The sequence below is a fragment of the Antechinus flavipes genome, chromosome 3 (genome assembly GCF_016432865.1).
Source record: "Antechinus flavipes isolate AdamAnt ecotype Samford, QLD, Australia chromosome 3, AdamAnt_v2, whole genome shotgun sequence".
Lineage (NCBI taxonomy): Eukaryota > Metazoa > Chordata > Mammalia > Dasyuromorphia > Dasyuridae > Antechinus > Antechinus flavipes.
In genome coordinates this window covers 28,983,738-28,998,286 of record NC_067400.1, presented here as the reverse complement: position 1 = coordinate 28,998,286, position 14,549 = coordinate 28,983,738, and the positions used below count along the sequence as shown (strand labels likewise).

General features: G+C 36.7%; 1 protein-coding gene across 9 annotated transcripts in view; it reads left to right on the top strand.

Moving 5' to 3' along the window:
- TNIK (TRAF2 and NCK interacting kinase) overlaps positions 1 to 13,962 on the top strand; it is a 413,088-nt gene extending 399,126 nt beyond the window's left edge. For all 9 annotated transcript variants that reach the window (XM_051983151.1, XM_051983153.1, XM_051983152.1 and 6 more), the window contains 5 exons: positions 4,354 to 4,454; positions 7,648 to 7,797; positions 9,012 to 9,171; positions 9,405 to 9,544; positions 11,519 to 13,962. In XM_051983151.1, coding sequence (XP_051839111.1) covers positions 4,354 to 4,454; positions 7,648 to 7,797; positions 9,012 to 9,171; positions 9,405 to 9,544; positions 11,519 to 11,602 — 635 coding nt within the window. In that variant the 3' untranslated portion in view covers positions 11,603 to 13,962. The remainder of the gene's footprint in view (positions 1 to 4,353; positions 4,455 to 7,647; positions 7,798 to 9,011; positions 9,172 to 9,404; positions 9,545 to 11,518) is intronic.
- Positions 13,963 to 14,549: the final 587 nt, after the last annotated feature.

Genomic DNA, 14,549 nt, shown 5'->3' with positions numbered 1-14,549 from the left:
TAGAAGAGTGTAAAAGTCTTCTAAATTTATAAAGAAATAAGAGGAAAAGAATATAGAAAGGTGGGATACTGAAGAGTGTGTAGACTAATGGGAATGGGATAAGGTATGTAGATTAATGGGATAAGAAGAAAGCAAAGTGTGAAAAGAGAGAAAATGAAAGGAATTTATGGGGAGGGGAAGTGGCTAAGTAATAGCAAGATAAGATAGGGGGTTGAAGTAAAGCAGAGGAATCACCAGGAACTAAGAGATACACACAAACATAATAACAATGATCAGAAGTAGAATTTATTGGGTGGAGCAAAGGTAGCAATCTTACAGCTAAAATAGATTTAATCAAAAGAGAAAAAATATAGGAAACTACTCCATATGCCTGCCATATTAATCAAGTTGTTTAAGACTATTTAAAAATAACCAGTTAGTACAATGTTTGAATATTGCTATGGTGTGGTGAATGATGAGTTGGTGAATTTAGAAAAATATGGAAAGATTTGTACTTTTGTAGGATGATATTATCTTCCTTCAGAGAAACAAAGGATAAACAAACACAGTATGACCTTATTTAGATGTATGTGTTACAGATATATTATATGAATTTATGTATACATTATAGATATCTATATAAAGGTATGTGTGTATATATATGTGTGTGCATATGTATATATAAACATATCGGCATTCAATTTTAGCCTTCTTGGGGGAATTAGAGGGAAGGAAAAGGAAAAAAGAATAAAGTAAAAAATGCACAACAGAGAACAAAAGAATGGACAGCTCTGAACACAACATATAGGATTTATTACATAGGCTTTCTTTATGACCATCAATATAAGGCATAGAGGATACTCTCCCTGAAAATCACTAAAAGGGGAACTATCTTAGGAAAATACAAGCCACATCCAGACTTGTTTAAAATGGTTTTGAGGAAAAGGTGACAACTGTCAGCTTTTCTCACACACTCCCTAGTGGCAAATTTTTTTTTCTCAGTTATGTTTCCTGAGAAGGAACACATTTTTGACACACCAGAAGAGTTAAATTTATATATTACTTTGAGGTTTGAAGAGCATTTAACATTTGATCCTCAATCCTATAAGGTGGATGCTATTAATATCCCCATTTTATAGCTGTGAAAATGAAGGGAAAATGAAGCAGACTGAGGTTAAGGACTTCCTTTGTGAACTAAGGATAAACAGTTTAAAGAGCTTATATCTAAGAAAAGTATCAAAAATTAGTCTTCCGTCTCCTCTTCCCTCAGCTTCTGTCTCTCCCCCCTTTCTCTCTCAGTAGGTCTCTCTTTGTGTCTGTCTGTCTGTCTCTCTCTCTCTCTCTCTCTCTCTCTCTCTCATTCAATGTTTAACCACATAGAGATAATTCTCATTATAGCTACACAACAAAGCACCAAAAACACTTTCCTGAGAAGAATCTTTTTGTAGTTTAATTCAATGAAAATACCATTCAATTTTTTAGGAAGCTGCCTTTAAGGATCTCTAATCTAAGTGAAGTTAGCTTTCTCTTAGCACAGGTCCTAGAGTCAAATTACTAATGTTATTTGATTTTCAATTCATTGTCTAGAGACTTCTAGCAACTAAATTTTAGGCCCCCAAGGGAATGTCATTGTTCTTCAGAATCACAGAAAGCATGGAGGGTAACCAATCACAAATATTTGCTAAAAACCTATACTATACCAGGTTTTGTGCTAGGTACTGGGGATGTAAGTACTTTTGAGACATTTCCTGCCCTCGAGAGGCTTAAATATTGGGAAATGCCAATCAAAACTGTGAATAACATTACCTCTTGTCAGCCTTGCAACTAATTTTCAAAAAATTCAGAATATTAAGTGCCTGTTTGGAGCACAAATTCAAGTTAGCACATCCATGCTAAATATCTCTTGTAATAATCCCTTTCTCTTTCTATTTCTTTTATCACAAGACTGGATAGTCTCTTTCAACATCTATAGAGGGAAGTGGAGACATCTCAAATATTCTGTGATTTATGATGACTATTGTGAGACAATTTTCTCATTAATTGCTAGACTATTTAAGCAAATGGATTTTCAAGTCTTTTTACCCACCTCATTTGTATACTCAATTCTACTTTTCAGTATGATACATGCAATACAAGCACCTCCCTCCTGATAGACAATTCTGTGATTGAGACAAAGAAAATCAAATATCTAAAGGGTTACTTTTGTCCAAACAATTCATTTTAGATTGGATAATGTTGAGATGATGAAAATGAAAGTGACTTGTCTAAGTTAAGCACAAAAGGCATGACATGAATATAAATTTTATAACTTGAAAGCTAGAGTTCTTCCTATAATACTATAAGATCTGTTTTCATTTCACTTTGATCTGAACATTTAAACCAATATTTATATTCCAGACCATTTTGCATTGGAATCCTAATCTTTTTTAGGGTTCTCAAGAGGGTTCTCAATTATTCTTGGTTTTGCCCAAAATAGAAGCATCAGAGAATAAAAGAGAGATGGGTAGCACAGCTAACAACAAACCATTCAAAGAACCAGAGGAAAGTTTCTTGTGTGCTGAGTATAAATTCTATTGGAAATTTATGGAAAGATATAGATAAGAATTATACAAGGTAAGAAGACATAGAGGGACCATTATGCCATAGCAAAGGGACCATTATACCAGTGAGATCAAGGATAAAGCAAAGTGGAATCACTGAATCTAGATGCATTGAAATGTCCATGATTTAGAGTATTCAGGTTAGTCTGCCATACAGACAGCTAGTTGGATAGAGATATGATAAACAGACTGAAAGTCAACCTTAATGAGGGATAATATATAGATTATTGAAGTTCAACACTGAACTTCAAAGAACTAAGAATATAATAACGTCCAATAATCACCCAAGTTATACTGATCACAAGTTAGTTTTTCTTCATTGATTTAAAAGATCTTTGGGGGTATTACTGGTGTCTCGGAGTCAGCATTATGATTTTCAGCATAATGAGGAATCATTATTGGATGATTCTTATACAGCGATGCAGGGAATTATCATAAAGAATGAATAACTGACAAGACATACACAAGTATCTATATATACATATATATGTGTGTATATATATATATATTTGTGTGTATGCAAACATGCGTGTACATATGTGTGTGAATACATATAGACTAGAGAGAGAGAAAGACAGAGTGAGATACAGGAAAAGAAAAAGGGCTTGGGGGAGAGGAGAGAAAGGGAGGGGAGTAGTACGAAGACAATGAAAGAGGAGGGGAGGGGAAGGGAAAAGCTGGAAGAGGAGGGGAGAAAGACCACTCCATTTTATAAAAATGCCAGAATTCAGTTGCTATGAAAAATTATTATAAAGAAAGCATAGGGTGATTAATAAGCAATCATTACTTGCAACATATTCATAGAAAGTAAAATTCTTTATTCAGTATTTCCACAGTGGGGAGAAAAAATGTCACTATAAGATCCAAGACTCCTGACACACTGAAATTTGAGCTGCCTATGTCTTTAATTAATAATCAAATTTCAAAAAGAAAGAAAGAATCTTTGGAAAACTTTATATCTCTTTCTATTCATTTATTTTTCTATTACCTCATCGTATCTGATCTCTACTATGACATTAGGTTTATGTGAGATTTTGCTTCATTTTTCCAATGAAATCACAGAAAGGTCTGATGTCCCTGCCCCAAAAATGTCATTCCAGGGCTCTACCATGTGGCAGCCCTCTTTATCTACAGTTCATGGCACTGGTCCATAGAAAGGCAAGGAAGAGAATGTAGATAATGATTTAAAGTCACCATTACTATTAGTGATTCATAGCCAAGATCTGCTGACAAAAAAGGAAGTTCCTAATCTTTTAGGGAGAGGGGAATGGTGTCAGAAACAGCCTATTCCTCCTTGGGCTAAGTCACACCTGTGACTAGGGTGTAGCAGAATGAATTGAGTCAGAGGACCTGGCTTTAATGCCCAACTTTTTTGCTTAGTACTCATATGACCTTGGGCAAGTATCTTTAACTTAAGCTTCCTTGTCTGTAACATTCTGGAGGCATTTTTCTCTCCAGTCCCCCTTCTATCTCTAAATTGATCATCTTACAATAGGATGTCAAATGAGGTGTCTCAGAGATCCAGATAGTTCAACACCTTCATTAAACAGGGGACAAACAGGCTTAAAGAGAACTGATTTATCTGGGCGTCACAGCAGGGGATGTAGGTTCTAACTTAGATTCTTTCATTCCAAAGCTAGTGTCCTTCCCATATCACCAAGCTGTCTTCCACATGGAAAGTTGCACTTTTGCCTGTGTTATATGGAGAAATTAAACCGCTTGATAATAACCACATTTGCTTACTCGTGGTAGTTTTTCTTTTTTTTAATTTTAGTGAAATATGAACGGATCAAATTCTTGGTGATTGCCTTGAAAAATGCTGTAGAGATATACGCGTGGGCTCCTAAGCCATACCACAAGTTCATGGCATTTAAGGTAAGCATTACCAACTAAACATGACCAACTAGATCTTTAGTCTTGCATGTCTAACACTGAACCTCTCCTTTTTTCCAAGATGCAAAGGCTGCCTTCCATGCTTGGCACCATCTTTTCCATTTCTATTCTATGGATTTAACAAGTGTAGGATCACTTTTTAGACCAAATTTCTGACTTTAAGAGACTCTGACATACTGGAAATTTTGCCAAGCTAAAATCTCCTCCTCCTCTTCCAAGTAACAGTATCATCCTCCAAACAGAATTTATGTCTGTGAACAAGAAAAGTGTCTGTCCTTTATCTTCTCTGGGAATATACAAGATCATCAGAGTTGGTACTGGAAAGGGTTGAGAATTCATCTGATGCAAGTTCCTCCTTTGATAGATAAAAAAAATCTGAGATGCAAAGGGAATTAGGCAAACTTTCCCCAATTTACACAGACTATGTGGGAGAAAGTTGAGATTTGAACTGAATTCCAAGAGTGCAAATTCAGTGTTGATTTTTGCCATGCAAAACATTTTCATTGAAAGTGAAAAGCTGTTACCCATGATAGAATGTGTCAAATGGCAGACCCTTCCTCCAAGAGCACTGGGGTATGTTTTAAAGGGTTATAGATATAGATTCAAGTTCCCAACTCCATATCTAATTAACTGTGTAATCTTGAGCAAGGGACTTGCTTTCTCTGGCCCTTGGTTTCTGCATCTAAAAAGGAAAGTTTCTAGGATCCCATCATGCCCTAACATTCTGTAGTTCTGAGATTGTTAAAGGAAAGAGATACTCCAGCTGATGTAAATCTAAGGCTTGAGATGAATTTGAAAGAAATGGATCTTCGTGAAACTTCTCTGTTCAGTGAAGATTTTCTTAATTCAACTGACTCATTTTATAAAGAATCACATATTCAAAGCTAGAAGATGCCTTATAAGTGATCTAGTCTACCCCTACCATTTTGAAAATGAGGAAACTGAGGCAGAAAGAGTTGACAATTTCTGAAAGATCATACAGTGAGTAGAAAAGCCAAGAGTCAATCCTTGGATTGTTGACCATGATTGTAGGGTTCTAATCTTATTTGTTATACCTAATTTAGATTCATATTGCTTTCTTAATAAAATTCTGAACTGCTTTCAAATGAACTCTAATATGTTAACTAAAATAAATGATTATGTCTTTGGAAATTGATTTTCATCTTTTTTTTTCTCCTTTCAGTTTTAATTTGCTTTTGTTTTCAATATTGGTTGGGTCTTCACTCACTATGATTGAATTGTTTCGACTGAATAGTTCTAGGGGTCTCATTCAAGTAGGCTAACCATGGTAATAGAAAGAAGACCGATTCTTCCAGGTACCTTGTTGTTTGGGGAACTTTGGCAATGGCAAATAGTAATTGTCAAGTCATTCTCTCATATTCCTTCCTCAACATTTTTCCTAATCTGGGCTTTCTATTCTCTTCGTTTCTCCTTTTGCTCAAGTAAGCACTGGGGCTTTTTGTAGTGATGTAGAGATACTCCTCTGTGATGAGTCACCCCAATTTTCTCATGTCTTCCTGGTACAAATGTCTCAGAGATGTATTCCAACAGAAATGGGTTTTCCTTTCCCTCTCTTCCCATCCACCATCACCATATTACTACTTTTGGAGAAGAAAGTTCTAGAACATATTTGTTAGAACATCAAAGAAGATTGAGGGCAATCTGTCTATCAAAATCCTTGCATATAAAAACTTTTTACAAGGTCTCCTAACTCTTTCCTAAGCTTCAGTTCCATATCACCAACTGTCTACCTCATATTTTGATTTTAATTTCCCATAGAAACTTTAAATTCATCATGTTGAAAAAAATCCTTATCTTTTCCCCAGTCCCTTCCTCCAAACTTCCATATTTCTGACAAGGTAACCACCATCCTTCCAGTCTCCCAGATTTTTATCCCCACCATTATCCTTATTTCCTCACTCATCCTTATTTCAACTATATAATCGATGACCAGATCCCTGTCTTTCTTTTCCCTACAACTCTTTACATCCTTCCCCATTCCATTGATCACAGTCTCCACCCTATTTCATGGCCCATTACTTCTTATTTCTGTTGTAATATCCTTCTAATTTGTTGCCTTTCTTCAAGTTTCTTCTCATTCTAATCTATCCTACACTCAGCTGCCAAAGTGATTTTCCAGAAGCTCATGTCTGCCCATGTCGCTTTCCTATTCAACAAACTCAAGGATCTCTGAAACAAAATATATGTTTCTAACTGGCTGTTTAAAACCTTCAAACCTAATTCTCCAACCTAATTTTCTAGCCTTTATTCTGCTTTCTACTCTCTACAATCTAGCCACACTCACTATCGTCTTCATCCATGACCCTTCCATCTCCCATATCTATACCTCTACATTGGCCTTCCCCCATGCCTAGAATATACTCCCTTTTGCCTCCTTCTGCCTCATAACATCTCTTTCTTCCTTCAAGTCTAAGATCAATATTTATTTTCTACATGAAGCCTTTCAATGGTCTCTGTCCCTCATAATGCAAGGGCAATATTTTTTGTATGTACTTTTATACATGCATGTTCTTTCTCCTGGAAGAATGGAAATTCCTTGAGGACAGGAATTATTTTTGTTTTCATATAGCCAGCATCCAGTATAGTGCCTGATATACAATAGACAATAAATGCTTGTTGATTGATTGAAGGTTTCTAATCCATTCCAGTTTGACAGTCAGGCTGATTGACATCTCGAAAACAAAAGCAAAGAACATACAAAATTCTTATTGTCCCTCAAAACTGCTGGATCCTGAGGTCCCTTGTTAAACTACAAACTCTTTGAAGGATACAGATCTTGTCCTATTCATCCTTACCTTTTACACAGTAGATACTTAGGAACAGTTTGAATGATGGATGGTTGAAAGATAAATGAAATGAATGAATGACTCTGGCCATGGGCAAAAGAAGAGGGAAAAAAAGCTTCACAGCCAGAGCAACTGCTATAGCAAAGGAGTTATCTGAAGTCTAAGTTTATATTGTTAAATGCTTCTAAGAGAACATGGATGGGTGAGTAAGGATTCAAATAACCTGTGAATAAAATCAAATAATCATCACATTTAGCCTAGTTCCTTAATTTCTGAAATCTGGAAATTTACATCTACTAGAACACAAGAAATTATCAGAAATAACATTGTCAGTGTGGTATGGGGACTAACAAAAGTGTTGTCTAAAGTCTTTTGCAGATCTCCAGCACAAACCCCTACTTGTCGACCTTACAGTAGAAGAAGGTCAAAGATTAAAGGTTATTTTTGGATCACACACTGGTTTCCATGTGATCGACGTAGATTCGGGAAACTCTTATGATATCTACATCCCATCCCATGTAAGTCCATAGAATATTTGGTCATATGATGGCTTTGCTGAATGCTGAAGAGGTGTTTTTTTTAACAAATTATTGCTCAGAATCTTCTTTCTGATATTTTAATACATATTGACAAATCACTGAAATACAATAGTCTTTATTTAAATTCCATGTGGAAATTGAATTGGTAGCATGTAAGCTCCTTAGGACAGAAAATGTATTTCATTTTGTTGTATTTTGTTATTGTCCCCATTATCAGTGGAGTACCTTGCACATAGCTTAATAAATACTTGTTGGATTGGATCTTTGGAAACCCATCTTTGTAACTGCTTGAAGATGGTGCTTGCACCTGAGGGATTGTTTCATGATAGAAAGTATTCAATAAACTTAATGTGACATCTTTGGAACCATAGACAGAAATAGGCACAAGAAATTTCCTTCAAGAAGACAGGAGTTATTGATATTACTAATACAAAGTGTTTCTTTGTTTCAAGAAAAACCTTGTCTCAATTATATCTGGTTACTTTCTTTGGTCCATTGGTGAATGAGCTTATTTTAAAGATATCTAGCACACGATTGATTACAGTTTGGTAATCAGATTGTGCCTTTTCTGCAGTCCAATAGCAAATATATTGTGATCATATCCCAGCTCTACTTTAGTTCAGTAGTTTTCACAATATGTTTAGATAGACGACAAGGGCTGCACTTATGATTTTATTTGGGTAGAGAACTTCTGAAGTAGGGATTCATACCATGAATGCAGATTAGCGCCTTTTCAAGGACTCAGTAATAACCTTAGAGAATTGCCCAAAGCAATGAGAGATTAAGCACCTTGCCATGTATCAGAACTCAAGTTTTCTGACTACATGGACATCTCTATCCACCCTCCTAAGGTGCCTTAGATATTGTAGAAAGAAAGATTTCTGAGCATATACATCCTGGTCCAAAGTGTCTTCAGTCAGCCTCTGCAATCTTGTGCTATCAGATACTACCTATCTTCTCAAGAAGTAATTTTTTTTAACTCTTTTTCAATAGAGAAAGCTTTTCTTTCCTAAAAGAATTGACAACTTGATGGTTGGATTGGGATAAATGTAAGAAATTTTTGTCTTCAGAGATAAAGCTAAAAACTGACAAAGAAAATGATAGTGACTGTTTCGTTGGGATCTTTGGGATGATTTCTCCTCTGACGCCTTTAGTTTTCTCCATGTAATTATAGTCTTTTCCTTAAATTCTAGATTCAGGGTAATATCACTCCTCATGCTATTGTCATCTTACCTAAAACGGATGGAATGGAAATGCTCGTTTGCTATGAGGATGAGGGGGTGTACGTGAATACCTACGGCCGGATCACTAAAGATGTGGTGCTCCAGTGGGGAGAAATGCCCACCTCTGTGGGTAGGTTAACCCTTCCTTTTCTCCTTCAACAGTTACACCCCCAAATTGACACGAAAGTCAAGAAAAGTGAAACAACCATTTGAGTCCACAAAACAGTCTGTGAAATTACACTTGTAAGACCCGCTTTGTATGTGTATGTCAAATTGTATGTTTGTGGTTTAAATGTGAACAGATACTGTAAGTTATTGCCCATCTAATGTTTTTAATGCAGTTTTGGAAATTCCTTTTGACAGCCTACATTCATTCCAATCAAATAATGGGCTGGGGAGAGAAAGCTATTGAGATCCGTTCAGTGGAAACAGGACATTTGGATGGAGTATTTATGCATAAGCGAGCTCAAAGGTTAAAGTTTCTATGTGAAAGAAATGATAAGGTAAATCCGTTTCAACATTTGCATTAGTGTTTGCATTTTAAGAGACTACCAGGTATCTGTGAAACCTTCCTTTTCCTTTACAACCTCAATTTAGTCAGATTAGATTTAAGCAATGTGATTTAATCCATGTGAATGACTAGATGTATAATATATACACACATATCTATGCGACATACAAGTAGCATTTTTAGAAAGTTTTGTAGGTCAAATGATCATCAGCAATAAAAAAAAAAAAACATACTTAGCATGAAATACATTTGGATTCCTACTCAATGCAGATGAGAACAGTTAGCCTAACATTGATAAATGTATAGTAGCCAGTTTTGTATTTCTGTGTGTACATTTTTTAAAAAGAAACTCACTAACAGGACTTGACCTAGCATATGGCTTTTTTGACCACTAAATGTAAAAAAAAAAAAAAAAAAAAAAAATCCTATACATTTTAAGCAAGACCAGTTTTGATTCACTTACATCCTAGAAGCACATTCACATTCAAAAATGAATAGAAATTTGATTAATGGCATAGGCCATATCATTCCAACAAGGCTTTTTGACACGAGGAAAAAACTCTGCAGCTGGAAATTGCCTAATCATTAATGATCAGTAATTACCAAGCACTTTTCTGAAACAGGATTACCTTTACCTTACCCCTCCCCTTAGGGTAAGCAAAGGTTTACCAGCAACTGAGCTGTTAACATTCTTTAATTAATAGCCACTGTTATCTACCCTAAAACCATTCCTGAAATGCTTTCCCAAATAACAGCTGATGGAGGAAAGAATTCAGTGAGGTAAAACAGAGTCCTATTAGCCATACAGCCACCCCAAATCCAGCATGGCCTCAGACTAAGCTTTGGGGTGCACCTCTGGACTGAACCAGACTCTGAATATCTGTACTGGTTGGAATGGCTCAGAGAGGCACTTCTGGTGTTTCTCATTAAGGCACGTTCAAGGTTCAAACCTGCCCTAGGAGAAACCCAAACACCTAGCAAAGACTCAGAGCCAACTCAAGCTCTTTGTGCCTCTTTAAACGATGGAGGAGCTAGACTTGAGCTCTCACAATCTGACCAAGCAGATCCTTGTGATTGGTCCAAGATATTTCCACATCTTTAGGATTTGACTGACACCATACCAGCCATTCGGGCTTTGGGGTATGGAAGCCAGTCATTTCCTATGAGACACATAGAAGTTAGACTCCCAGAATTGTATTCTATGATATTCTACAAAAATATATGCCTAATAATGTGAGGGAATTCAGTGCAACCATGGACAGTACCCTCCCTGATCTTCCAGTGCTTTGGAGAAGCCAGCTGCTGCTGTCTTCAGTAGGAGAGGAACCTTATAAAAAGTCCATATATGGGCTAAGGCACTTGTTTGCTGGTACAAGGGATTCATTGAAATTCAGCTCAGGCTGGTAGAAACCAAAACATTATCTTTCCCCCAAAAAATAGGTTGGCAGCCTCCTGCCAACATGTCCTTATCCCAGATAGCACCTAGTATACCAAGATCCACTGAAAAGCCAGGCTTTGATTCTTGGCTACCCTCATTTTTAATTTTCTTAATGTGTAGCTCAACATTATCAAATCCCTCATTAAAGAAATACAGAATTGGAGAGTCTGAGTCTAGAATTCCCACACAGCAAACAAGCATTCCACATTACTTTTTTGAAAGTCTAAAGCCTCCTATATATGGGGATTTTAAAGGTCCAGCATTAAAAAAAGAGAGCCTCTTGAGTGCCAATCACTTGGCCTAAAAATGATAATAATAGTGATGATGATGGTGATAAACCTATGAAGGCAGAAGCATTTCTATCCTGCACTGTATCACATGGCACTTTATAAACACTCATCACAGAGTCGTAAAAACTGATCCATAATAACAAGGACAAAACATATAAGAGGAAAGTGGATGGACGGTTGAAAAGGAGAAAATTAAAAGGTCGTGTGATTGAACTAACTCTTTTTTAATTTCAAACAGGTATTTTTTGCATCCGTGCGATCTGGAGGAAGTAGCCAAGTGTTTTTCATGACCCTCAACAGAAATTCCATGATGAACTGGTAGCAGATGAACACTTGGCCCTTGTCATCATGATGTTGTTTCTCTATTAAAAGAACATGACACGTGTGGACTTATGCCAGTCTAGAGGCAGATACAGAAGGCTTGGTTGAACACACTGCTTTCCCCTTCCTCCACTCCCACCTTTCCCTCCCCTTCTCACACCCTGTTCTCCCACTAAATACAGTCCATCTTTCATTGTTGCAGCCTGTTTGAGAAAGAGAGTGAAAAGAGGCAGGAATTTCTCAGAGAGCCCCAAGAATGCCATACTGTCTCTGAACAGGGACAGACCATGAGCACTTCAGTGCTGGGGATGTAAACATTGTGTGGTCTTTTCTTCTACTGTGTTACAGTGGGTTATGACTCTTTGCTTTAAAAAAAAATTTATTGGTCCCTTACTTTATACAAACAGGGAAGGAAACGGTATTGAGAAAAATGAATCTTCTTTGGATTCTGTCTGCCTGTTAGCATTAAGTATGCAGAATGTTGTAAAATTACCAATTTTGAATGGTGAGAGACAGCACAAATAATGTACCTTATCTCTCTCCTCTGAAGGCCATAACTGTATAGCTGGGTAATTTTAGCAATCTTTTGCCTTCACCAACCTAAAGGTTGCTTTTTGACAGCAACTAGTTAATGAATTTTTAAAAAGAGAAGAAAAATACTAGTTTTCCCCTCTTTTGGGAAATAGATTTTAAATGGCTAAACTACTAGCCTTAGACTAATAAATCAACTACCATTTTTGTCAGTCTGTCAGTCCATATTTTCATATGGACCTTACATAATGGTGCGTGTTGATGGGGTAGTAGTGCCATATGATTGAGTTGGCTCTGGAGATGGAGGGAATCTTTAGCACATCTTTTTCCCACAGCTTGATTATGCAACAGGTTAGGGCAAAAGACCAGGAGAGCTAACGGGTTTCAGAAAAAGGAAGAAGAGCTTTTGAACTAAAAATGTTATGAGATTTACAAGAATGCACAAATTCTCTTGGGCTAAGAGCTCACCGGACTTTGGTTGATGTACCCCAATCCTGCCGGGGAAATTGAGGTGTGGGTGACATCTTGGTTTCGGTCTACCCCATCTCTTTCTTCTGTGGGTGCCACTTTCTAGAGATGAAAACTGTGACTTTAAACAAACAAACAAACAAAAATAAAGTAAAAGCTTCTGAGCTGCCTATAATCTCTCTGGGTTGGTGAGAAAAAAAAAAAAAAAGACAACCTGAGAAAAAGCAGGCATCATTAGGCCCAGAAGTTACAGAACTTGGAAGCAGGGTTTTGGCCAAAATTCTGAGACCCTAAATCACTTTACCTTCCTCTAAATTACCCAACATACAGTGAACAACATCTGTGCAGATATATGTATGTATTTAGTTCAGGTTGAATTGTGTCCTTATAAACTTACTCAAATGATTTCAATTTTTATGTGAGTGTCTCGGATTTTTTGATTTGTTTGTTTACTAGCTACAAGCATGGCTGCCTGTGGTCTCAAGGTGTTGCATAACGATACCTGTGTTGCGCTTCCTGTTTTAACCTACCTCGTTTTGTTTGTTTCTGTTTTGCTGTTCATCACAGCAGTGTTATCTCCAGGAGACATATAGAGAGCTCAATTGGCAATCTCAGGTGTATTTCATCATTTAAAAAAACAAAACAAAACAAAACAGTAGTTGATCAAATTTGGAAGAAAAAAAAAAATCATTGGCATTTGTTCCCAAGATATCATAACAGTTATAGTAATGGATTGCTGGATCTATTATTCTAATGATTTTGCTTAAAATAAATGAGTGGCTGGATGAGCTGGTAATGACAACAAAATACAAATTAGAGATTCAGTGGCACTGCACTTTGACAACTGGGGCAGGATGGTAAAAGGAGTAGAGAAATATTCATGTTCCATTTTGAAATGACTCTAAAGGGCCAAGGTGGCTAAATCATTTACCTTTGGTTTGGAGCAGGTAGCAGAAAGAAATTGATCCAAGGACCCTCTCTGATTGATCATGGAGGTGTCTCCATTGGGGGTTTCCAAAATCAGTGCAATTCTCCAATGCTCATTTGGACTGCTCTCACTGGTCCAGTGCAACAAATTCAGCAATAACTTTTCTGATTGAACTTGGCAACTACTCTAACTGTTAGACACTGTTGTGAAGAAGGAACAATAATCTCGGTCTTGACACTGGCTAGGATTGCCACCAGCTCTTTATATTGCTGCTGTGTATTTTAAATCAGAGGCTTCTTGAATTATGTTGCAAATGGATATATATTTTTTTTCCTAAGCGACAAGTTCGGAACTCACAGCTTTAAATGATTTTTTTATTGTGGGTCTTTGGGTACAGTTAAGAAATAAAAGGGAATCATTGTGTTTAAACATAAGGTAGTTTGTGAATGTATTTTTTCAAACCTAGATTCATTGAAACAGAACCATGAGAAAATTATTCATGCAGTCGTGTTTACAGTATGTACATGAACATAAAATAGGACCTGAGCATTTCTGGTGCCAACAATAATAAAACACACGAGTTCAACATTGAACCATGACTATTATATTTTTGTACTGAGACTTTTTCATTCAGCAACCTCGATGAAGCACTTAGGATGCACAAGGCAGTGTTATTTATGAGTGCTGGGCTTTCCACTGGGTACTAACTGTAAGCAAGTCCCAAGACTCTCAGATCCCCACCAAGTATGTCCTTTCTCCCACCCTTCAGTCATTTAAAGACTTTTCATGGATCCCATGCTCATTTAGACAAGTAAAAATCCATCTTCTTCCATCAGAACTCAGAGGCTCTGGGACCTGCCTCACTAAAGAATGTCTCTCTTTTTTTTTCTTTCTTTCTTTTTTATTTTTATGTTTTTGAGACCAAGGCTTTTCTATTGGACTCAGACTGGGTGAGTACACTCACAGGCCAGATCCCATTGCAGATCTGCATGGAAGCTTCTTTAATTTATTTTCTTTCCTA